The following is a 24,974-nucleotide window of genomic DNA, read 5'->3' as shown; positions in this document are numbered from 1 at the left end:
GATGGCTCTGAGCCTGTTCTTGCTGGTGTTTAGAAGAATGAGGGAGGATTTCCTTGAAACTTATCGAATTTTAAAAGGCTTAGTTAGATTGGATGTGGGGAGGATGTTTCCTACAGTGTGAGTTTCTAGGATTAGAGAGCACAGCCACAGAATAGAGGATTGTTCATTAACAGAGATCAGGAGGAATTTCTTCAGCCTGAGTGTCATGAATGTGTAAAATTAATTGCCACAGACAGCTGTGGGGGCCAAGTCAATGAGCACATTTAAAGCAGGGGTTGATAGGTTCTTGATCAGTCGGGGCATCATAGGTTGTGGGGAGAAGGCAGAAGAATGGTGTTGAGAATAGATGAGCTATGATAGAATGGTGGAGAAGACTGGATGGGCCAAGTGGTCTAGTTCTGCTCCTATGTCTTATGATCTTACGGAAATTGTATGGTAAAAGTGATAATCTAGAACCCATCAGTAGTGTTGGACTGCACACCTTCCAGACTATTAAATGCTACTACTATTAGTATTCCAATACATGAAAAATGCCAGAGGAACTTAGGAGTTCAGGCAGGAAAATGAGAGGAAAATGAAGAGTTGACATTTCATCATGGCTGGAAAGAAAGAGTGCAGAAGCCAAAATAAATCAATATGAGAGGAAGAAGGTAGGAATGTAAAGCAGGGGAAGGGAAGGAAATGGAAATGATGTGAGAAACTGAAGTGTTAGTGGAAGAGGTAAAAGGCTGAAAAGGTGGAAGATAATAGTAGAGGGTCGTGGATGACGGAATGAAGGGAAGGAAAGGGGGGAGGTGTAGGTGATGGGCATGTTATGAGGATGGGAGAAGAGAAAAAGGAGTAATTTGATGAATTGAATTCTAAAATATACCTAGTGTAATCTCAAACATTGCACTTGTGGGGCAGGCATACAAACCTGGAAGAGGGAAAATATTCAAACTTTAACTATTTTATTCAGCAGGTTCCAGAAATTAAGGAACAAGTTAAAGGAGGAAAAGGTGCTAGATTGTGTTGAAAACCAGACAGATTCTGATCAAGATGGTGCTGAGCTGCAGTTTCCATTGAGGTTGTGGCTCAGATATTTGTTTTTCTAGAGTCAAGGTAGGTTTTAGTGGCAGGGATATGGGATGGGGTGGGGGAGTTAGAGGTCTGGGCAGAGTCTAGGCTTCCACCCTGCATTCAAAAGCCAATGCTGTGGATGTGAGATGAAGGACATTTGTTGTCAGATGTTGGGCTAGCAGACCAGTAAGAATGAAGGCTGGTGGCCAAATCCCTCCCCCAGGTCAGTTTGTCATCACCAGGTTCCAGAGTCAGTGATCCATGTGGGCAGGAGGCATGAGGGCTAGTGACCCACCCCCCACCTCAGGTGTGCAAATCAATGAGAGTAGTGTTGAAAGCCTCATGTTGACAGTCCCATCATCCGGGAGTCCAGAATTCAAGGCCTGAACCTCAGCGTCTTATCGAGGGACCTCAATAGTCATCATTGGTGGGTCCTGGGGTTGATAGCAAAGATTGAAGCCAATCAGAAGTCCGGAGGTTGAGGCCCAATTGCTGAAACCTGGGTCTGCAAGCCTGCAAATTCACTGTGAAAGGCGATGTTTGAGTCTGTTGGAGGCTGGAGTTAGAGTATTTTGTGTGTATGTTTATGGATTGGTGGATGAATGCAAGGTAAGGGACTTGTTTTGCTGTTGTTATTCTGCTGAACATTGTGGGCATGTTATGTTGGCACCTGGAAGTGTGACAAGACTTGCAAACTGCCCAGCACGTCTTTCACTTGTGTTGGTTGTCAATGCAAATGATGTATTTCACTGAGAACTTAGGTTTGGAAATTTATCTTTACTTTTTTATTCCCTTGTTAAATGGCTCCCTCATAATTGTAAGAATGTTCTCATGAAATGACAGAATTCTTTAGTATTTGGACCAAAACAGTGCTTATTTTGGACTCCTTATGATATGTAACTGTTGTTTTTGGAATATTGGCATTCAGAAGTCCCATGCTCCATCCTACCTTCCAAATTCTGACATAAAAAAGTGGTCTTTAAATTCTATCAGGAACTGATTATTCTGTTTAACATTTCACTTTTCTATTATATCACCAAGGTATTGTTCTGACTTAATCTGTACTCTAGAACAAGCTGTGGAGGACAGTTATTGTAAGCCTCTCATCCATGCATTATCCAAACTTCTCATAAATGTTCATTTATTTCTTCCATTGGTAGCCCGTTTCACACGTGCACCACCCTCTGAGTGAAAAAGCTTCCCCTCAGATTCCTCTCGAGTATTTCATCTTTCATCCTAAACCTATATAATCTAGTTCTAGTCTCATCTAACATGAGAGGGAAACAGACTGCATACATTCACTCTATCTATGCCCCTCATAATTTTGTTTACCTCTATAAGATTTTTCTTCATTTTTCTGTGCTTCAGGGAGTAAAGTCCAAAGCTCTTCAACTTTTACCTATATTGTATATCTTCAATTTTTGATAATATCCTTGTAAATTTTCTCGGCACTCTTTCAAGCTTATTGATAGCTTTCCTGTTGATCGGTGACAAGAATTTCACATGATACTCTAAATTCAGCCTCTCCAACGACTCATACAACTTCAACATAATGTCCCAACTCCTGTTCTCAGTGGCCTAATTTATGAAGGCCAATGAGTTAAAAACTTTCTTTACTACCCTCATATAGAATTTACGCATTCTTCAGCATTATTCATATTGCTTGAAATCACAGGTATTGTGGAACATTGCCAATTTGATTGCTAGAATAAATGATATCACAACACTTTTTCCCGAAAGGGGTTCATGTACAGTCGTACTAATGTTACTTAATGGCATTTTGTTTATTGCATTTTACTGTGTTGCTATGGAATGTCAACAACAGATTTGCTGCTACATGTGCAATATTAATGATGTAGATTCAAAGTACATTTATTATCAAAGAATGTATAAACTATACAACCTTGAGATTTGTTTGCTCACAGGTAGCCACAAAGTAAGAAACCTGAAAGAACCCAATTAAAGAAAAAAAGTATTGAAAGTAAAAGACTAACACCCTATAGGCAAGGGATAGAGATAAACAAATGCAAATCATGCAGACAATTGAAGTGAACAACAACAATCCAAACCAAAATTGAGTCCTCAGATCTGGACCCCAGAGCAGCCTGGATTTGGCTCAAAGCCTTGCTTATCTCTTCATCATATTAGAGGACATGAGGCACAACTGCCGGGGCAATCTTCATAGCCTCGGTGCCATAGGGAAAGAGGAGTGACCATCACAGAGAATGAGTGTAATCAGCTCTTGCTCTGGATGTTGACACCCTGTCTTTTCAGTCTATCTGGGTCGTTTTATTATCAAGGTCATAGTTTGTTGTTATTAGTCAGTAGATTTTTTTGATACTGTAAATGTCAATCATATTGTATTTCAAAAGCACTGATAGGAATCTTGAAACACTATTTTATTGCTGTAGGAACAAAAGACACAAATGGTCTTCCAATGTGTCATCACCTTGTTACTGTGCATATGTTTTTACATGTTAAATCACCTAGAGATCCTCATCTAGCTAGACCACTGAAGAAGAAAACCATGAATGTTGTATTCCTGTATAATTTAAAGGAGGAGATTTAGATCTAACATTCCATCGATACTTTATTGCTATAATGTTTGTTTCTTGAACTTAGCTGTATTCATGAGTATGGAATATGAAGCATGGGACTTCAATTTCAATGGACAAGTAAATCTGAATCATTTAAGTTAATCACCCATTATGCATGATGTATTCATGTCGTATTAGTCTGTGATAATAAACCTGATTTGATTATGCACCTTGCTTAGTTTTCTGTTCTTTTTTTTAGGGATTTTAGCATCCATCCGAAGGTTAAAACTTGCACATAGGACATTCTGGAATTTCTTGCATTTAATCTTTTTGCAGTGACAATCTTGGAAGGTGCAATGTTAAATTACAATGGCATTCTGCAGTATTCATATAAGCTGAACTAAATTAATCTACCTGCTTACATGGCAAATCATGAAGAATATGTACAAAGAGGTAGACCATTAAAAAAGCAAGACAGCATAGGCAAATAACCCTTCTGTCATGTTTCGCATGGTAGTAACTTCGTGGTTGACCATGTTTCAAGTCTATTCTCCAGCTTATCTTCGTATTCTGTTGTTCCTCCAAACTTAATTTCATCCAACGTTGAACATACTCCTCCGATACAGGAGCCCCAAGCAGTCTTTTTAGGTGAGGCAGCACTTCATCTGTGAGTCTATCAAACTCATCTATTGTATCCAGTACTCTTGAGTGCAGCCTCCACTACGTAGGTGAGACCCAACGTAGACCTCTGATTCTTCTGTCCCCTTTCTTGATCTCTCTGTCTCCATCGCTGGAGATTATCCACTGACATCTTTTACAAAACTACTGCCTCTCACACCTATCCTGACTATATGTCTTCTCACCCTGTCACTTATAATAATGCTATTCCCTTTTCTCAGTTCCTCCCTCTCTACTGCATCAGTTCTGAGGATGAGGCTTTCCATTCTAGAACAGATGAGATGTCCTCTTTTTTTGAAAAGAATGAGGTATCACTTCCACCACCATTTATGACAGCTTCACTCGCATCTCCTCCATTTCTACACATCTGCCTTCACCCCATTTTCTCGGCATCTTAACATCGATAGGATTCCCTTTGTACTTAAATACCATCCCACAAGCCACCATATCCAGCACATCATTCTTCATAACTTCTGCCATCTCCAACAGAATCAACAGAATAAAATAACCTACAGAGAGGAGGTGGGAGAGCTTGAGGCATGGTGCTAGGCAAATAACTTCATCCTCAATTTCAAAAAGACAAAAAGATAGTTATCTACTTCAGGAGGACTCTCACCACTCACACCCGCCTTTACATCAGTGGCACAATGGTGGAAACTGCAAGCACTTTCAGACTCCTGAGATTGCACATTTTTCACAAACTCTTATGGTCCCAGATCAATTCCTACACAGTCAAGAAAGCTCACTAACACCTCTACTTTCTGAGGAGGCTTAAGAGAGCTGGGCTATGCACATTTATACTCACAACCTTCAACAGATACACAGTAAAGATCATCTTAATACACTGCAATTCTGCATGGTACAGAACCTGAACTGCAGAGGACTGGAAGGCTCTAAAATTGACAGACAAAGTTGCCCAACTCATCTCCGGCAGCAGCCTACCCACCATCAAGGACATTATATGTCTGTCCATGGCCTCCTGTACTGCCATGATGAGGCCAAAGTCAGGTTGGACGTAACACCTCATATTCCATCTGGGTAGCCCCCAGCTTGATGCATGAACATCAATTTTTCCATCTTCCAGTATTCTCTCTTCTCTCTTCTGTTCTCTCCTTGTTCATTCCTTATTCTATTTCCCTTCTCTTCTTACCTGCCTATTACTTCCCTTGTGTTCCCCTTCTTCCCTTTCATGGTCAGCTGTCCTCATCGTTACATTGTCAATTAAATAGATGTACTTATAATATTATTGACTCTCCAGAGAAATGACAACCGTATGCAGTACCACTGAGTACCTTTGTTCAGTAGTTTTGAATTTTGAAAGCAGTACATATGTCTAAAGTTTTATACAATCTTTTCTTTTACCTAACCACTGTGAATCTTCGTTCTGCCTTATATTTGTTGGTCGAAGTTTTGGATCAGTCCTGTGTCTTCAGGTTCGGTTGGAAGGCAGATATTATGCTACCACTGAAGAATTTCTTTTAGAGCAAGAGATCTTGATATGAACCATAATCAGATTAGTTTAGCTGCAGTCATAGCTGTTTTTTTACATTTTTTTTTCTTGTGAAGCCAGTGACCACAGCTTTGCTTGCCTATTCTCATTTAGTTCGAAATCAATGATGTTTCCAAAGGAAGATTAATAAACAGGACTGATATTTATGTTCTGTAACAGAGTGAAGTTTGTAATTTCACTGTTTAATTAAAAGTTGTACCATTAAATAGAGTAGTAATCTTGGGTTTGAAGAGCATCGACTGTATTTCCCCACATGATCTATTCAATTTGAGCAGCATTTGTTAGGTTTATAGAAGACCCTTAATTATTACCATGATGACAGGACATAACAGCTCTCTATGTATTCAGAATTTGAGGTTGTTGTATCTAACAATCTTGGGTTTTGTGAGTTACAAGGGTTGGAGAAAGGCTTTTTTGCAATCTTCAATGCAGTATTTTTTGAGAGTGTATTTAGCTTATAAGATCTAGAAGAGAATATATATAGTACACAACAGGAAATGAAAAAAATTAAGGCAGGCTCAGTGCAACACCACTGTGTATAACAGTGTGGAGGAAAACCAGAATGCCACATGTTTCTTACAAAGTCTCTCTATCCTCTAAGAAATTATGTGCATTTATTTGTGTAATATCTAAATTCCTTTAAACAAATGAACAATCCTGTGATATTACCATAATTGCACTTTTATTTTCATTTAACAGACTCCTATGAACCAGGCCTCAACCCGTTCCCATTGTATTTTTACAATTCATGTTTCCAGTCGTGAACCAGGCTCTGCTACCATCCGTCGGTCCAAACTACACCTAGTGGACTTGGCTGGATCAGAGCGTGTTACAAAGACCGGAGTGGGAGGACAGCTATTGACCGAGGCAAAGTACATTAACCTCTCTCTGACATACCTGGAACAGGTAAGGTTGGAGATCTCACCAAGCAATCTTAGTTAAATTGTGGCAAAGGATGAGAGAATTTACTCTTTTCACTGTATCAAACAGTAAAAGAAGTACAATTACTCCAGTCAGTTGACATTGTATGATTGACATTATAAGTAAGCACAACGGATGACTACAGAATATATATATATACAGTATGAGATGGGAGGTTATTTCCATTTTCCACAGAAAGTTTAAAGAAGCTTCAAAAATAAGTAATATCAGTTGAATTAGCAGTGTAATATAATATGTCTACTTCTGGGACTGTTGAGAAGTCACAGCTTGATGGGTTTGTTTATACAGATATTTCTCATAACTCAGTCTTGAAAATGACATTTTGCCACTTAGATTACTTCTGCAATAGGGCTGTAAGGCTAATAGATTTGAAAGTGCCATGCCAGACAAAGGTTTACTGTAATTAATGTAGTTGCAATATTTACTTTTGTACTTCAGGGTGTATATTTTAATTTGGTTTAGAGTTTGTTCATCAAGGCTGTAATTCAGACTCTTACATTGTTTGAAAAAATGTGCATCATATTAAAGAGTTTACTTAGTATTATCCCTTACTATTCCTAATTTTTTTTTACCTTTTTTAAGCTAGGTCTTTAATACTTTGGCATCAAGTTGAACATTGGTCTAAAGGAATTGATGGGCAAAGATATCAGTAAAGAATCAGTTTACAGTTAATGTACATGTTAGTTCTTCATTATATCAAGAAGCTCAGTTAAAACTATTCATTTTAATTGCAGGTTATTATTGCACTGGCAGAAAAGAATCGTGCACACATCCCTTATCGAAATTCCATGATGACATCTGTTCTGCGAGACAGCCTGGGTGGAAATTGTATGACGACAATGGTTGCAACTTTATCTGTAGATAAGAAGAACTTGGAGGTATGTCCTTTGAATTTCTCTCAGTATTTCCTATTCAGATTCATAGTATGCACGTGGAAGTGCATTGTTGCTCCACCCTATCAAATTTTATATTAAAATATGCAGTGATTTCTTTGAATTTTAACTGTTAGAAAGAAAGCATTGCCCCTGCTTAACTTAACAGTTATAAATCTGCTCTTGTGTTCTGCTGCCTTAGTGAATTAAAAGGGATTTCCATGAAAAGAAGATAGATTTTCTTTGATGTTTCATGATTTAATGCCAGTGCTGTTTATTTCCAGAAAGTGAATATTTCGCTGAGAAAGGCATTTTTATAGATTGGTATTGTATCCTGTGATGAGTTGATATACAGTATGTTCTACTTTACCATGCTTGGAGGAATATTATTAATATTAATATTATTAATTAACTTAAAGAGTTTGAAGGTGTACCTGAGCAAATTTATAATTTTCAAAATTATTTCAATCTTTTGTTATTGTTTTCAAAGTGATCAGAGACATTTCAAAGTTCAGAGGCCTTTTACAACAGTTAACTATCACAGAGTAATGCGGGGAAAGAAGCTCAAGAGCTGCTGTCTCAGCAAGCTGCTGTCTGATCAAGTATTATGAAATGTGTTGTCTGGATGTCTAGATAAGATAACCTTGTGGGACATTGAAAGCACTGAAATAATCAATCAATTGATAGGAAAGGGTAAGAAATGATGAATGGATTTTTGTAAGCTGTCAATGGATGACGAGCGCACTGAAGAATGTTTTCAGCAAATACAAAACAACAGTATTTTATGTGATTAATCATCTGCTGTCTTCAGTTAAGTCTCACTGTTAACATTTTGCATCTGACTCAGCTTTAAGGCAGAAATGGCTGCTGGTGTAGTGCTTTGAATTGGGTTATTAATCATGATTCAGAAGGTAGATGGAGGGGAAGTAGTTTCTTTTATGTTTTGTTTTACATAACCTTAATATTATTAATTAACTTAAAGTGTTTGAAGGTGTACCTGAGCAAATTTATAATTTTCAAAATTATTTCAATCTTTTGTTATTGCTTTCAAAGTGATCAGAGACATTTCAAAGTTCAGAGGTCTTTTACAACAGTTAACTATCACACAGTAATACGGGGAAAGAAGCTCAAGAGCTGCTGTCACAGCACCACTATATGCTGGTTCAATAACAAGGCTTTGAGGGTGGTTGGCTATCCTTCATATCTGTGCTCACTTGTTTTTAATACCACCATGGGAAAAAGAATTTGACTATCTACCCTGTCGGTGCCTGTATTTGTCTACCTTGTTTGCCAAGGATATTTGTGCGCAATTACATTCCTTATAGGTCAGAGTAGTATAAAGGGTGTGCATCTTCTGTTTATAAAGGAGAGTTTTGTTTTTCTTTCTTCCCTGTGGTCTTAAATATTTCATGAGCCTGTGGTCAATTGTTGTGTTACGAAATCCCGTAACTGGATCACTTACCAGCAAAGATAGAGAGCTCCGTTGAAGTCTGATGGTACTATTTTTAAAAGTCTTTATTTATAAAGAGGCACAAAAATAAGATTAATACAAACATTCAGATGATATACGTTGTCACTACTCAATCTAACAGCGCGGGTCTAATAATAACCATCAATAAGAAACAGCTCGATCGTTTGTCTAGGGGATAATATATTGTCCAATGGAAATATAAAAGTCACTCAGTTCCTGCAGGCTTCAGCCTTTGGGGACCGCTGGGTTTTCACTTGTTGGAGAGAGAGAGATTTGTGAGAAAAGAAACTTGCCCAGCTCTTTTATGAAGCAAATCCGTTGAATCGGGAAAGTTGGTTCCCCGTTGTTAGTTCAAGAACATTGGTTCTGTGGTACCGGCCACCAGCTCCCAAGCAAAAGGGGAACCGAATGCATGTGGCTTCCTTCCAATGGCTTCCCGCTACTACGGGATCGTTAGCGTTTCTTCTGGTGCGTCTCAAGGGGTTGTCCCCCCCCCCAGACCCTCTTTTATAATTCCTCACGGGGTCTCAGATGTCAATCAGGTTGGGATGATGCAATCTCTCTCTCAACCAGCCCACTTTGCCCGAGGGCTTGCACGTAACATAGTCCCTAATCCACAAACGTGGTCTCCAGGAGACAATGGTCAATGTCATGTTATTTTGCATCGCTGTGGAACGAGGCATTCAGCACGTCTCTCTCCCATTTCCTGGGTCTACTCACCCCCCCTCAACTAGTGCTCTTGCGATTCTCACAAAGGAGGGGGCTGCAGACATAACAGTTGTAAGTTATTTTTCTCTGTATGGCCGTTAATTGCTTAATCTATCACAATAGGTATCAATTAGATAATGTTCTACTTGATGTGTTTGGGCAATAAAGAGGCTCATTAGAGGGTTGATAGCCAAGTACCCCCATAGTAGCATTTACTCACATGGATATCTTGGTTGTTCATGTTTTGGAGCGTTGGCAATGCTGGTAAGGCTACCATTTATCAGCCATCCCCAATGCAAACTGAGAACATCATAGAGAATCATCTCTTAAATCATTATTGTCCTTCTGGTGTAGCTGCTCTCACAGTGTTATAAGGCAGGGAGTTCTTGGATTTTAACCGAGTGATGTTGAAGGAGTATCATTATATTTCCAAGTTAGAGTGGTGTGCATTTTGTAGCGGAGTCAGTGGGTGATATTTTCACGCACTAGCTGCTGCTCTGCTTTATTGCTCTGGGGTCCGTGGGTTTGGAAGGTGTTATTGAAGTAACTAGATGAGGAACTCCAGCACATTTCGAAGGTGGAGTACCTGCAGCCATGATTTGTATGTGATACATGGAATGAACATTTATGGTGGTAGACGGGCTGCCATTCAATGGGGAGCTTTCTTCCTGATTTTGTTGAGTTTCAGGATGTGTGAGTTGCACACATCCATCCAAACAAAAAGTATCCTTCCATAACTGTGCTCTGTAAACAATGGAAAAGCTCTGGGGTGTCATTGACTATAGGATGTATTGAAGCCAGTTTCTGTGACGATATAAAGGTGGGAACACAAGTTGTAAAGGGGGAGAAAAGAGTCATTGCAAGACATAGATTGGGTAACTGTGCAAGGTACAACATTGACAAGTGAAATATAATGTGGGAAATTGTGAAGCTGATTGTTAGATAGGAAAAGCAGAACACTTTTTAACTGGAGGTAGACTAGGGAATGCTGTAATGAAGGGTGATCTGCATTTCTTGATACATGAAACACAAAGCTAGCATGCTAGGATGCCAAATGGATTGTTGTCTTTTATTGTCTAGAGAATAAAATGGGTATACATGCTGGTGAGATCATATCTGAAGTACTACGTACATTTTTTAGCAACAGTTCCAGGAATTTTCGATTAGGGCACATGGATAACACAGCAATTATCTACCATCGCCAGATACTACTACAAAACAGAGATCGCCCAAAACATGAGGTAACATGAGGGGGAATTTCTTTACTCAGAGGGTGGTAGCTATGTGGAATGAGCTTCCAGTAGAAGTGGTAGAGACAGGTTCGGTATTGTCATTTAAAGCAAAATTGGATAGGTATATGGACAGGAAAGGAATGGAGGGTTATGGGCTGAGTGCGGGTCAGTGGGATTAGGTGAGAGTAAGTGTTCGGCACGGACTAGAAGGGCCGAGGTGGCCTGTTTCCATGCTGTAATTGTTATATGGTTATACTTCAGTTTTTATTTCCCATATTTATATTTGTTTCCGGTCTACTGAATTGTATTAATAAACTTCTGCAGCAATTCCTCAGGCTGAAATGTTTGACCTTCAGTAGCCACAACCACTGTAGTGGTTTCTACTCTGTTCCCAGTGACCAAAGTTTCTTGATGCCTTTCTCAACTACAGGTCTCAGGCAGAGGTGTTGGCGCGTGGCCTAGTGGTCTAGTGATCTGAAGGTCACTGGTTCGAGCCTCAGCTGAGGCAGCGTGTTGTATCCTTGGACAAGGCACTTAACAACACATTGCTCTGCGACGACACTGGTGCCAAGCTGCTTGGGTCCTAGTGCCCTTCCCTTGGACAACATCGGTGGCATGGAGAGGGGAAGGCTTGCAGCTTGGGCAACTGCCAGTCTCCCATACAACCCTGCCCAGGCCTGCGCCCTGGAAACCTTCCAAGGGGCAAATCCATGGTCTCATGAGACTAATGGATGCCTATTTTGTCTCAGGCAGTTCTTTCATCTATATTTTAATCCTATCTATAATAAGATTTAGAACCAAGTGGTCCTGGTGACACTTAAATTTAGCAGTCTTAGTAGTATGGAATTGTTGCTTGATGGCCTTGTTAACAATATCTTTCATAACTTTGATTATTCTGGGACAATAATTAGTATGATTAGATTTAATCTTGCCTTTTGTGGACAAGGCATAGCTGGCCAATATTCTGCATTGTTAGGTAGTTGCCAGTAATGTAACTATGCTTGTTAGTTGTGAGGACAGATGCAGTGCTGTGCTAAATGCCACAAAGTCTCCTTGCTGCTTGTGTTGAGTGTAAAACTAGTGCAAGCAGTGACACCTAAACGATGCGCAGTGGGGCTGGTGGCATGTAATAGACTCAACTACTCCAGCAACTATCAAATGAGTGATTACTAGGCTCCTTACCACATAGTTGTAGAAATTCCATAACACTTGACCTTTCATTTGTCATTGTTTGTTCTTGGATCCTGGCTTCCAACCTTGGCAAACACTAATTGTTAGTTTGGATGAATTCTGGGGGGATGTGGGCACCATGGTAGTATAGCAGTTAGCACAACTCTATTACAGCTTGGGGTATATGGAGTTCAATTCATGTGCTGTCTGTAAGGGATTTCTGTGTTCTGTGTTCTCCCTATTACTGTGTGGGTTTCCTCCAGGTGCACCAGTTTCCTCCCACATTCCAAAGATGTACCAGTTGGTAGGTTTATTGGTCATTGTAAATTGTCCTGTGATTAAGTTAGTGTTAAAGGGGTGGGTTACTGGGCAGTGTGGCTCATTGGGCTGGAAGGGCTTGTTCAACACTGTATCTCTAAATAAATAAAATTTTAATACCTTCATGTGATTGTCATCTTTAGTAGTTCTGATTCCTTGGAATTAAAGTTGAATGCTCCTGCATCTAGAATGTTCTCATACTCATGTAATTTCCAGCTACTCTTATAAAGTAACATTAGAAAATTGAATGCAAGTAGCGCTATTCCATTTAACCCTATCCAGAACATGGTTTTTTAATGAACTTCTTTTCAGTGGGCTAAAATTTGAGATGTTTCAGATTTTAAAAATGCTGCAAGGCATCCATGCATAATAGAGATTATACTTAGTCTAGGTATATGGCAACAAAAAAAAACACAAGGAATTGCCACCTTTTATCAGGACTACACTAGATAATGTGCAGCTACTGAGGTGGAATCTAAAATATACAATGATGTTATGAGAACAGGAGCCATGCAGGAGAAATAAGTCTATCTCAGCTCACTTTCTCACTTTCTCACTTTCTATTACATGATTTCTAGTTCCTGTTATATTTATAAAATGAACATTATAATGCAATGTTCCCAGATCCTTTTTGTTTAGCTTTTTTCTTCATTTTTTGTGGATTTTAATTACTATATAAAATTCTAGTGACATTCCCAATTACAAGACAATGCACTTATTTGTATTTTTTACTCCTTGGACTACTATATTGCCATGATTTACTCGTCTTATTACTGTCAGACTTTGATACTTTGCTGTTAATCAATCCTGAATGGGGAAAAATAAAGACCAAATATTTGAAGAGCAAAGTTTGCTATTTGGTTCACATTAAAACATGAAATAAATTGTCTGGCTCAAAGTTAAATTACAGGGAAACTTATGGGAGGTCTATATTAATACGGTCAAAGCACATTAGAGATTTAAATCCTTCCCTTCCTCCACTCCCCTTAAGAATTGTAAGTAACTTGAGCTAAAATAGATATATGATATGATGCTAGCGGTAATGAGATCAAGAAATTGCCATCTGAGGGGATTCAAGTAATTATATAAATTGAAACAAAAAGTAGTAGTAGCACCAGTAAGCATGGAACTTCTACATTGCTGTAAAACCTCTTTAGTACGCTAATGTCTTTCAAAGAAGAAAATCTGACATCCTTACATAGACTGGTCTGCATATGAGACCTGACCCACTAATCTGCCTGCTGAGTTCAAGATTGATAAATATCGACATTGCCTGTCTAGTTCCCGGGAACAAATAAAATATGTGTATAATAAGTGTTGAATAATCCAGAAAAAATCTTGAAGAGGGAAAGATGGTGTGCTTTGGAGTGCCTTTGGGAGACGGAAAAATTATGTATTGTGTAGAGTCTGAGTTGGAGATAAAGCAGATATCAGGTTTTCCACAATGAATTATAGTTAATAAGTCTACAGTTTCCATACTTTCTGTTGCTGTAAGGAGTGATTCTTTCTCATTGGGAAGAGTCATAACGAAACAGTACAGAACAAGGTTGGTTGATGAAACATGCTTAAGCCTGCTCTTTGAAAGAGTATCTACTCTCTATTATCTGTACTTTTTTTCTGATTCCATTAGTCATCTAATTCCCTCACTATACGATTGTAATATATAGAAGCAGAATTAGGCCATTTGGCCCATTGAATTTCCTCTGCGATTCAATCTTGGATTTTTTCAACCCTATCCTCCTGCCTTCTCCCTATAACCATTAAGCCCTTTACTATCAAGAATCTGTATGCCTTAAATACACCCATGGTCTTGACCTCCACAGCCCTCTGTGGCAACAAATTCATGGATAGACCATCCTTTGGCAGAACTCCTCTTCATCTCAGGTTTAAGGGGATGTACCTTTATTTTGAGGCTATTTTGGATTCTTTATTCATCCTACAGAAGTGCATAATCCCACACTTCCATATACTATATTTCATCTGAACCCTTTCATTTTAGATCAGAACTGTACCAATTCATGGTTGATTCTTTATCCGGTCATCTGTTTATATTGTGTTAACTCCCTATTTCAGAATCAGATTTATTATCACTGGCATGAAATTTGTTAATTTAGCAGCAGCAGTTCAATGCAATACATAATAAAGTAGAGAGAGAAAAAATATAAATAAAATAAAACATAATAATAAATAAACAAATCAATTATGTATATTAAATAGATTTAAAAGAATGTGCAAAACAGAAATACTGTATATTAAAATTAAGGTAGTGTCCAAAGCTTCAATGTCCATTTAGGAATCAGATGGCAGAGGGGAAGAAGCTGTTCCTGAATCGTTGAGTGTGTGCCTTCAGGTTTCTGTATTTCCTAATGATGGTAACAGTGAGAAAAGGGCATGCCCTGGGTGCTGGAAGTCCTTAATAATGGACGCAGACTTTTTGAGACACCGCTCCCTAAAGATGTCCTGGGTACTTTGTAGGCTAGTGCCCAAGATGGAGCTGACTAGATTTACAACCTTCTATAGCTTCTTTCAGTCATGTGCAGTAGCCCCTCTATTACCAGACAGTGATGCAGCCTGTCAGAATGCTCTCCACGGTACATCTATAGATGCTTTTGAGTGTATTTGTTGACATACCAAATCTCTTCAAACTCCTAGTAAATATAGCTGCTGTCTTGCCTTCTTTATAACTATATCGATATGTTGAGACCAGATTAGATCCTCAGAGATCTTGATACCAAGAAACTTGAAGCTGCTCGCTCTCCACTTCTGATCCCTCTATGAGGATTGGTATGGCTCCTTCATCTTACTCTTCCTGAAGTCCACAATCAGCTCTTTCGTCTTACTGACGTTGAGTGCCAGGTTGTTGCTGTGGCACCATTCCAGTAGTTTGCATATCTCACGCCCTCTCGTCACCACCTGAAATTCTACCAACAATGGTTGTATCTTTAGCAAACTTATTGATGGTATTTGAGCTATGCCTAGCCACACAGTCATGTGTATACAGAGAGTAGAGCATACTCTTAATATCTGGACGTCTAATTATTTTCTCTTCTCCCCACTCCTATTGAGCAAAAGATTTAAAAAAAGCCTAAAACAATGCTTCAGCAGGGTCAAGAACAGCTTCTATTGCACTGTTATAAGACTGTTGAATGATCCCCTAGTACGATGAGACAAACTCTTGACTGCACAATCTATCTCATTATGGCCTTGGATCTTATTATCTGTCTGCACTGCACTTTTTCTGTAACTGTACACCCTATTCTGTATCCTGATATTGTCTTCTCTTGCACTACCGTGATGTATTGTTGTAATGAAATGATGGATGGCATGCAATCCACGTGTTGTTCACTGTACCTCAGTGCATGTGACAATAATAAATCTACTTAACAATAATTTACATTAATCAATGTTTTTAATCAATAATTAAACTACCACAGTCCTCTTGGGTAGGGCTACTGAAAATTCATTAGCTTCTGGGTGATGAAATCTCTTTAATCCCTATGCTTAATTGCCAACCACTTATTTTGAAGCTGTTATCCATGTTCTGGACATTACTGCCAGGACAAGGATTAAACCTACATCTTGTCTGGCAAGCTCCACAACAGTTTTGTATATTTCCACATCTTGTTCTTCTAGCTGAGCTGAGTTTAGTTCCACTCTACTTATCATAACTCATAGTCCAATAGTCTAGCCCCATCCTGATTCCAGAAATCAATCTATACTATTGCAGGTATATTGTTTTTCATGTAGGAGACCAAACCAATACACAGTATACCATGTAATACACACAAAATGTGGGAGGAGCTCAGTAGGCCAGGCAGCGTCAATGGAAATGTGTAAACAGTTGGCGTTTTGGGCTGAGACCCTTCATCGGGACTAGAAAAAGATATGAAAAGTCGGAGCGAGAAGGTGGGGTGGGGAAGGGAGAAAGAAGTACAAGGTAGAAGATGATAAGTGAAACCAGGAGAAGAGGGGAAATTGATAGGTAAAAGAGATAAGGGGCTGGAGAAGGAAGAATCTGATAGGAGAAGACAGAAGACCATGGAAGAAAGGGAAGGGGGAGGAGCACCAAAAGGAAGTGATGGGCAGGTAAGGAGGTAAGGTGTGAGAGGGAAATTGGTATAGGAAATGGTGAAGGAGAATTGGGGGTGGTAATTACTGGTAGTTCAAGAATTGATGTTAGAGGCTACCCAGCCGAAATATAAGGCCTCCAGCCTGAGTGTGGCCTTATCATGGCAGAGGAGGAGGCTGTGGACTGATGTGTCAGAATTGGAATGAGAAGTAGAATTGAAATGGGTGGCACAATATACTATGTGCAATGTCACCAAGGTCCTGTATCATTTCAGTCAGATGTCTTCACTCTCTTAGTTGAAGTCAAGGCCAACATGAGCAGTATCGTCCTAATTGCTTTCCATATCTACATGCTAACTATAAGGGATTTGTGCACAAGGACACCTGGATCATGTTTCCATTTTTCACTGTTTAAAAAATATTTGTCTTTCTACCTTTCCTACCCTAGTGGATGACTTCACATTTTTCACATCCTATTTAATTTGTCATTTCCCTGCACATTCACCTGACTGTCCACCTCCTCTCACACTGCTACTTAGCTTTGTATCATGAGCAAAACTAGGCATACAGGTGTCCCCTCCTTTACAAAGGTAGAGCATTCCTATGAAACCTTCCTTAAGCTGAAATGGTGTAAAGTGAAGAACCATTAATATATATGGGAAACATTTTCGTAAAAGCGAATATCCTCTTTGTAATGTGAAAACAGGTTACTAATGTAGGTCAAGAGCAAACACGAGGAAATCTGCAGATGCTCGAAATTCAAACAACACACACAAAATGCTGGTGGAACACAGCAGGCCAGGCAGCATCTATAAGGAGAAGCACTGTCGACGTTTCGGGCCAAGACCCTTCGTCAGGACTAATTGAAAGGAAAGATAGTAAGAGATTTGAAAGTAGTGGGGGGAGGGGGAAATACGAAATGATAGGAGAAGACCGGAGGGGGTGGGATGAAGCTAAGAGCTGGAAAGGTGATTGGCGAAAGTGATACAGAGCTGGAGAAGGGAAAGGATCATGGGACAGGAGGCCTTGGGAGAAAGAAAGCTGGAGCGGGGAGCACCAGAGGGAGATGGAGAACAGGCAAACAACTAAATATGTCAGGGATGGGGTAAGAAGGGGAGGAGGGGCATTAACGGAAGTTAGAGAAGTCAATGTTCATGCCATCGGGCATTCCACGTCCCATTCCCATTCTGATATATCTATCCATGGCTTCCTCTACTGTCAAAATGAATCCAAACTCAGGTTGGAGGAACAACACCTTATATACTGGTTGGGTAGCCTCCAATCTGAACCTTATGCACTTAATTCTTCTCTCTGTATTCCATTGTGAATCTACACATGTATCTCACCCTCAATACTGTGTACTTAAGTTTGTTTAATAATCTCCTATGTGATACATCATCTCCTATGTGCCTCCTTCTGGAAATTCAAACAGTGCGAAATCCCCTAGTTCAACCTAATCTGTTCTTCTAGTTATACTCTCTAAGCGTTCAATCAGATTTGTTAAGCATGATTTCCATTTCATAAATCCATATTGACTTTACCTAATCTGATGATAATTATTTTCTAAGTATTCTATTATAATTAGTTTGAAAATAGGTTCTTACATTTTCTGCAGTAATGACGTCAGGCTAACTGGTTTGTAGTTTCCTATTTTCTCTTTACCTTTATTACATAATGTTACAAACAGAGAGACAGCTAGTAGGGCTGCTGCCTCATAGAGACATAGATCCAAATTCCATCCTGACCTCAGATGTTACCTGTCTGGAGTTTTCACATTCTCCATGTGACTACATGGACTTCCTCTGGGTGTTCCACTTTCTTTCTATGTCTCAAAGGTTAATTGATTAACAATAATTTGATCCTTTTTTGTAGATGAAAGGTAGAATTTTGGGGGGGGGGGAGTTGATGAGGATGTCAGATAAGATTAATATAAGATTAGTGGAAATGAGTGGTTGATGGTCTGCATAGACTTAGAAGGCCAAAGGGCCTGTTTTCATTCTGTATCTCTCTACGACTCTATGGCAGTCAACTTTACCTGCTGGGTGGAAATTGAAAGGTGGTTCCCTCAAGTTAATGTTTTCTATCACAGCAATTGATAGGAAGCAAAACTTTCTATGCAAAGCTGGGAGTTCTTGTTCTAATATGAGGGTTGGGCTTGAATGAAACCTCATGTGATTCTAATCTGGATCTGAAATGGGCTGAAAAGAGTTGGGACAAGATGGGGTCCATTGGTTAGTTTCTCATTTTCCTTTATGAGAACAAATTTTGGAGAGATGGCTTATTTATAATGAAGCAGTATAGCAGTATGAGCACTGAAAAAGATCCAGAGAGACTTAGGGAATAGAATTGAAAATACACTTGGACTAAGATGTTAACTGTCCTGTGCTATCACTAGTGGGATCATCAGTTGATCTGCCACCCGTCTTCATGAGTTTCGGCCCGCTTATAATCAAGACTCCCTCAAGCTGGTGGGCCAGCAGTGCTAAAGCACCACCTCCCACTGGTGAGCTTAAAAGCTTGGCATCTGCCTCTATCAGAGTTGTTGGTCGCTTCTATCCAACAGATAGTCTACTCTTCAGGTGTCTATGCAGCTACTGAAGAGTTTACAAAAGATTGATACACTGTCCGACTATCTGCCCCTCTGGATGTACTTGGTCCACACCCATGATGATCCTGTCTCTGCTGCCTCAGCTACAGCCCTGCTGGTTGTCTTGATCTCTCTTCTAGTGAAGCCAAGGTCATGCAGCCACTTCTGGAAAGTGAACACAATAAAGCCACGGCAACCTACTTCGAATGGATAGCATGAGACCTTCCACCCTCTGTCTCTGCACTCTGATCTTAATTCTGCATACTTGGTTAACTTGCGCTCATGGGCTTCATCGATGTTGTCTTCCCATGGGACTGTGAGTTCACCATTTTCTAAGCCCCTTGTTTGGCCAGGCCAGCTGTTTTAGCTAACCTCTTCTCTTCTACCTCTGGTATTTGTGCTTCAGTCTAGACTTTGCCTCATCAACTGCTACATGGGCTGACCACTTCTTGCCTGATCTCACATCCAGCTGGGTGCTCTCGATGACAGGGCCTTTTGAGTCTCGAAGCATCAAGAATGATCTTAGCTTGGCTACCTTGACCTCTTCATTTAAAATGAAGCAGTATAGCAGTGTGAGCACTGAAAAAGATCCAGAGAGACTTACGTTTGGTGAATAGGTATGAGCATGGACATGGCAGAAGGAGGTAGCAAAAAATCTGCGGCCATTTGTTTTGACAGAAAAACAATAGCAAATTGGATTATGTTTTTTAAATAGTGAGTTTGAAAGGTGTTTGTCTTCAATTTAACATGCAAGCATTGAAGGTGATCAGGAAGCAAATGGTATGTCAGCCTCCGTTGCAATAATGAGGCATAGAAAAAAAAGGAAAGAGAAAAAAAAAAGTTTGTCATATGGGTCTGTACTCTTGTGTTTAAAAGAAGATGAGTCATTTTGAGAGTTATAAATGAGGCTTTAGATTTGGAGTTGGTGTTTTTCTAGCTGTGGTGTCCAGAGCAATTTTCTCAGGAAAAGGTGATCAACCAATTTTTCACTCAGAAGGAGGTAGTCTTTTGGAGTTTGCTACTCTAGAAGGTGCAGAGTCTCAATTGCTTAGTACATTCATGAGGAATTGATGGATTTTTAGTTGTTAAAGAAATTAAGGGATATAGGTTTGTGCAGGAAAATGACACTGAAATAGACATACTAAATGGTGGAGCAATTCCGAAGGGTCTTACTGCCCACTCCTGAAACCGTTTATATTCTTGCATTCTTTTACGCCAGTTAGGGTATTTCATTCATTCTATGACGGAAAATTATGAAGAAAAAATTCATTGACTGAGACTTGTTTCTCTTTGAAGATAGTAAGGAGTGATTTAAGATGATAGAATGCATTGATAAAGAATATGGAAAGAAATTATTTCCTCTGATGGCAGGGTCTAGAGCAAACGACTATAAAGGTTTGATCTGGGTTATTGTGGTGATGTCAGAAAACTTTTAATAGAAAACTTAATTGAAATTCTAGAACTCCTACCCTCAAGTAACTCTTGAGTTTAGGGGTCAATTAAGAATTTCAAAGCTAAGACTCCGATCTTGGTTTGTCAAGTTATTTGAGGTAATGGAATCAAGGCTGCTAAGTGGAATTAAGATTTCCCTTACTCGTGATTCCTTTGAATGATGGAACAGGTTTGAAAGATTGAATGTGACTCATTATTTTCCTTTAATTTAGTTGCTGAATTGTACACAGAATTATTTTACTCTTTCAGGAATCTATTTCAACATGCCGATTTGCACAGAGGGTTGCACTGATCAAGAACGAAGCTTTTCTGAATGAAGAAGTTGATCCCAGATTGGTAAGATTATATTAAAAAAACCTACAAAGTCAAGGAAAAAAGCATATGGCCAATGTGCCTTAAGATATTTTGGAGATATTTTGTTTCCTGTTTTATGTGCAAACTTATGTACACATTGAAATTTGCCTCCAAAATTAAGCACATTAAAAATCTATTTGCCTTTTATAGATATTTAATTCAGGAAAAAATTATGGAAACCGAGCAACAATGTTAAGCATAGCACAGCATCATGTTACATAATCATTTTCTAGTGTGCACAGTATTCTCAAGCATTCAGTTCAATAGATCATGCAAATATATTGATCCATGGGTTAAAGTGGAATATATCAAATGCAGTGCCACTAAGTTATACTGGCAGACAATGCTGCATGATTAAATTGGATTACAATCCTGTTGAGTTAGGGTGATATTGATATATTAAACATGGCCACTAGACTGATAAAGGCCATGTCATCAACTATCTTGTGATGTTGAAGAACGCCTGGGAATTATGCTTACTGGATCAGGCAATATTTATGTTTAAATCATTGCTATTATCACTATAGGTAACCACAGATTATTTGGCCATGCCCACCCACATTGTAGCTTGTCAGAGCATACTATCCATAAATTGGCTGCATGTTTCTGACATTTAGTCAAGAACATTGGTTCATAAGTTAGAAGACAAAATAATTGACTGGAAAACACCTACGGACATCTAAGGTCTTGATTGCCACCATCAATGCAAGTCTTTCTTTTTATGATGTGTACGGTATTGGATTTGAATTACATGTCATTTGGTATAGGTTTTATATTGTAGATTTATGAGGTCTTTGCATACTAAAACAAACCCACAATTCAGTCATCCAATAGATATATTTGAAATGACAAGAAGGAAAGTGTGCAAGAATAATCACACCTTCCTGTCTGTGTTCTTTTGCATTTTGTGGTCAGAAACCTGAAGAAAACTTTGGAGCTTTTAATAAGTTTCATGTTATACACTGTATGCCAAAGAAAAATATATTCTTTATTTAGAAGGAACATCTTTTTGGTAAATATAATCTATTTTTGTTCATCGGCTTAATTTTTCTTATTCTCCTTTTATGAGTCTACTCTCAGTGTCTCTATTTGCCAACTCTCTTGTGATATCATTATTTGGTTCCATATAAAGTCTATGCATCTTCCCAGCTCTGACAGTAGCCATGTGGAGAGAAATAGAGTTAATACTTTAGATTGTTGTCCTAATAATAATAATAATAATAATAATGATGATGATGATGGTAAGTACTTTATTGATCTCGAGTGGGAAATTGTTTCATTACAGCAGCAACATTTAAAAGCACACTTAGTGTATAGACTTAACTAATAATAAAGTATAGAATAATAATATATGTAATAATAATGTACCAATGTGCAAGGATAATGTACAAAATAATAAAGGAGAGACTATAGTACTGTGATATGTGTTCTCCTGTCACACAGAGATGAATTGTTTGTATATGCTTATTGCATTTGATGGAAAAGATTTTCTGTAACGATCCTTGTGACAGTGGAGCTGAATGAGTATTTGAAAAGATGCTCTATTGCTTATTCAGTACGTCATGGAGAGAATGCGCCAGATTGTCCATAATAGATAACAGTCTGTTCAGTGACCTCCTCTCCACCACTAACTCAAAAGTGTCCGGGTTGTAGCCAACGACAGATCCAGCCTTTCTAATGAGTTTATGGGGTGTCCTGCTGAATGGTTTTGGCTGTACTGTTTTCCTTGAAGCTGCCTTGCCTGCTGAGTTCTTCCAGCATTTTGTGTGTGTTGCTCAGATTTCCAGCATCTGCAAATGTTCTCTTGTTTGTGATGAGCTTATTTAGTCTTTTTGCATCACCAGCACTGATGCTGCTCCCCCAACATAAAGCAGCAAAGAAGACTACACTCACTACATCATTCTGGTAAAAGATCTCCAACATCCTGCTGCACACTTTGAAGTATCTCAGCTTCCTTTGAAAATAGGGTCTGCTCGTCCCCTTCATGTGTTGGCCACGGTGTTGGCTTTCCAGACAAATCTGTTCTTGAGATGAATATCCAAGTATTGTACTTCTCCAATACTGCAACCTCTTCTCCCAAAATGTATATAGGACTCATTACAGTCCTCTTCCTCATAAAATCAATCACCATCTCCTTGGTTTTGGCCACATTCAGGAGCAGGTAATTCCTCCCATACCACTCCGCAAACTCGTCCATGAGTCCTCTGTACTCCGACTCCGCTGTTACACCCAACCACCACAGAGTCATCAGAGAACTTCTGCAAGCAGCAAGACTCAGAATTGTACTGAAAGTCTGAGGTGTACAGTGTGAGCAGAAATGGAGACCAGACAGTCCCTTGTGGCACTCCAGTGCCACTTACCACCACCTTAGACAGAGAACTACCCAGCTGTACAAACTGGTTGGGTAGTCAGTAATCATTTTATCAGAATGCACTATTTTGTGTCTTCTTACAACTTCCAGCTTTGCTACAAATTTGGCAGTGTTGTGATAATGGCACAAATTAGCTGCATGCCCCATCAATTGCAAATAAATTTACTGAATAAATTGCAATGTTGTGCCATTAACCTTGTGAAGGTGTGTGGAACTGCCCTGTAATTGTCACAGAATTGTTTTATTAGTTTCCCACTTAAAGTTAAGTCTAACGATTATCTGTATAAATACAATTATAATAATATAATCATCATTCATGACTGAAAGTCAATCTCCTTCAGGCCAAAGCAACTGTAAATTAATCCTTTATTATCTCAGCAGTTACTAAAAATCTGTTCTTACACCAGTGCCTTTCAGGATTTGATTAATTCAGACCTTAGTGGAAGCCCCAAGTCTCTCAATGCTGGACATTGCAATAACCTCAACTCTTCACTGACCCAACTCACCACAGTCCTGGAGTCTTATTCAGCAGAAGGAATACAAATGTATGACCTAAAGCTTTGGGACATGGGACCTAAAATCAAAGTTGAGGATTCCCAGGATCATTTTCCCCAAAAGTTGTATTTTCACTTCTGAAGTGCTATTGAGAAGCATGTAAAATAAGTCTCGGATATTGGCTGCTACATTTAATTTTGTAAGGATTACCCTGACCAGTTATTACTTTGTACCTCTATATGGCAGGTATCCCAACCTTAACCTCTTGTTCACAGATGCCTTTGAATATGACTTTGTGGTTTTTTTGAGCTGTTTGTATCTTGACTTCTTGCAGTATTATGGAAGGAATAATTAGATTGGAAGTTGCTATAACAACCTCATTACAACAGAGATGCAAAGGAATTTCTTTAGTGAGGTGGTCGTGAACCTGTGGAATCCATTGTCTCAGATAGGTGTGGAGGCCAGAACATTGGGTATATTTAATGCAGATAGATTGTTGATTAGTGAGGGCATCAAAAATTTCATGGAGAAGGCAAGAGAATAGGGCTGAGAGGCAAATATATCAGCCACGATCGAATGTCGGATCAGACTTGATGAGTTAAATGTCCTAACCTGCTCCTCTGTCTTATGGTCTTATGGTAGGGAATAGGAATCTGAAGGAAAGAGGAAGAAAATACACTTTATATGTATTCTTATATCCTTTATTTTGGCTGGTTGTCACCCTTCTTCATTTCTTTTCATGGAGAAATGTGTATATTTTTTATTAGGATTCTTTGTTCTTGAAACCAGACACTCCACATCAACATGTTATGTTGTCTTATGACCAGCAAGGTATTTAAATGTATCTCAGTTAAGCCAATCTTTTTCAATCATTGACATTACTCACCACTCATTCTTTACATTCTGTTGATATGTATTCTTGGGTCTGCTGATATGACATTGTTGAACATTCACTGATACTCCTTTCATACTGACCCACTTGAATAAGGACCTGCATTACACTTGTGACTTTCAGTTTTGGCCATCTCTGCTACCCACCCTTAGCTATAAAAGAAAGGATTATTAAGTGTTTCACGTCTGTATAGTTCACTGCCCTTCCTCACCTCAGTCCTTCCCTTTATTCCATGCCCTACCATTCTCTTCTTTCATA

General features: G+C 39.1%; 1 protein-coding gene across 3 annotated transcripts in view; it reads left to right on the top strand.

The window, feature by feature from the left end:
- The window catches only part of kif6 (kinesin family member 6), a 553,299-nt gene that overhangs the window by 99,504 nt on the left and 428,821 nt on the right, over positions 1–24,974 (top strand). For all 3 annotated transcript variants that reach the window (XM_059982794.1, XM_059982793.1, XM_059982792.1), the window contains 3 exons: positions 6,484–6,690; positions 7,461–7,604; positions 20,854–20,940. In XM_059982794.1, the coding sequence (XP_059838777.1) occupies positions 6,484–6,690; positions 7,461–7,604; positions 20,854–20,940 (438 nt within the window). The remainder of the gene's footprint in view (positions 1–6,483; positions 6,691–7,460; positions 7,605–20,853; positions 20,941–24,974) is intronic.

This window comes from Hypanus sabinus, chromosome 10 (genome assembly GCF_030144855.1).
Source record: "Hypanus sabinus isolate sHypSab1 chromosome 10, sHypSab1.hap1, whole genome shotgun sequence".
In the NCBI taxonomy this organism is placed as follows: Eukaryota; Metazoa; Chordata; class Chondrichthyes; order Myliobatiformes; family Dasyatidae; genus Hypanus; species Hypanus sabinus.
This window is presented reverse-complemented; position numbering and strand designations above follow the sequence as displayed.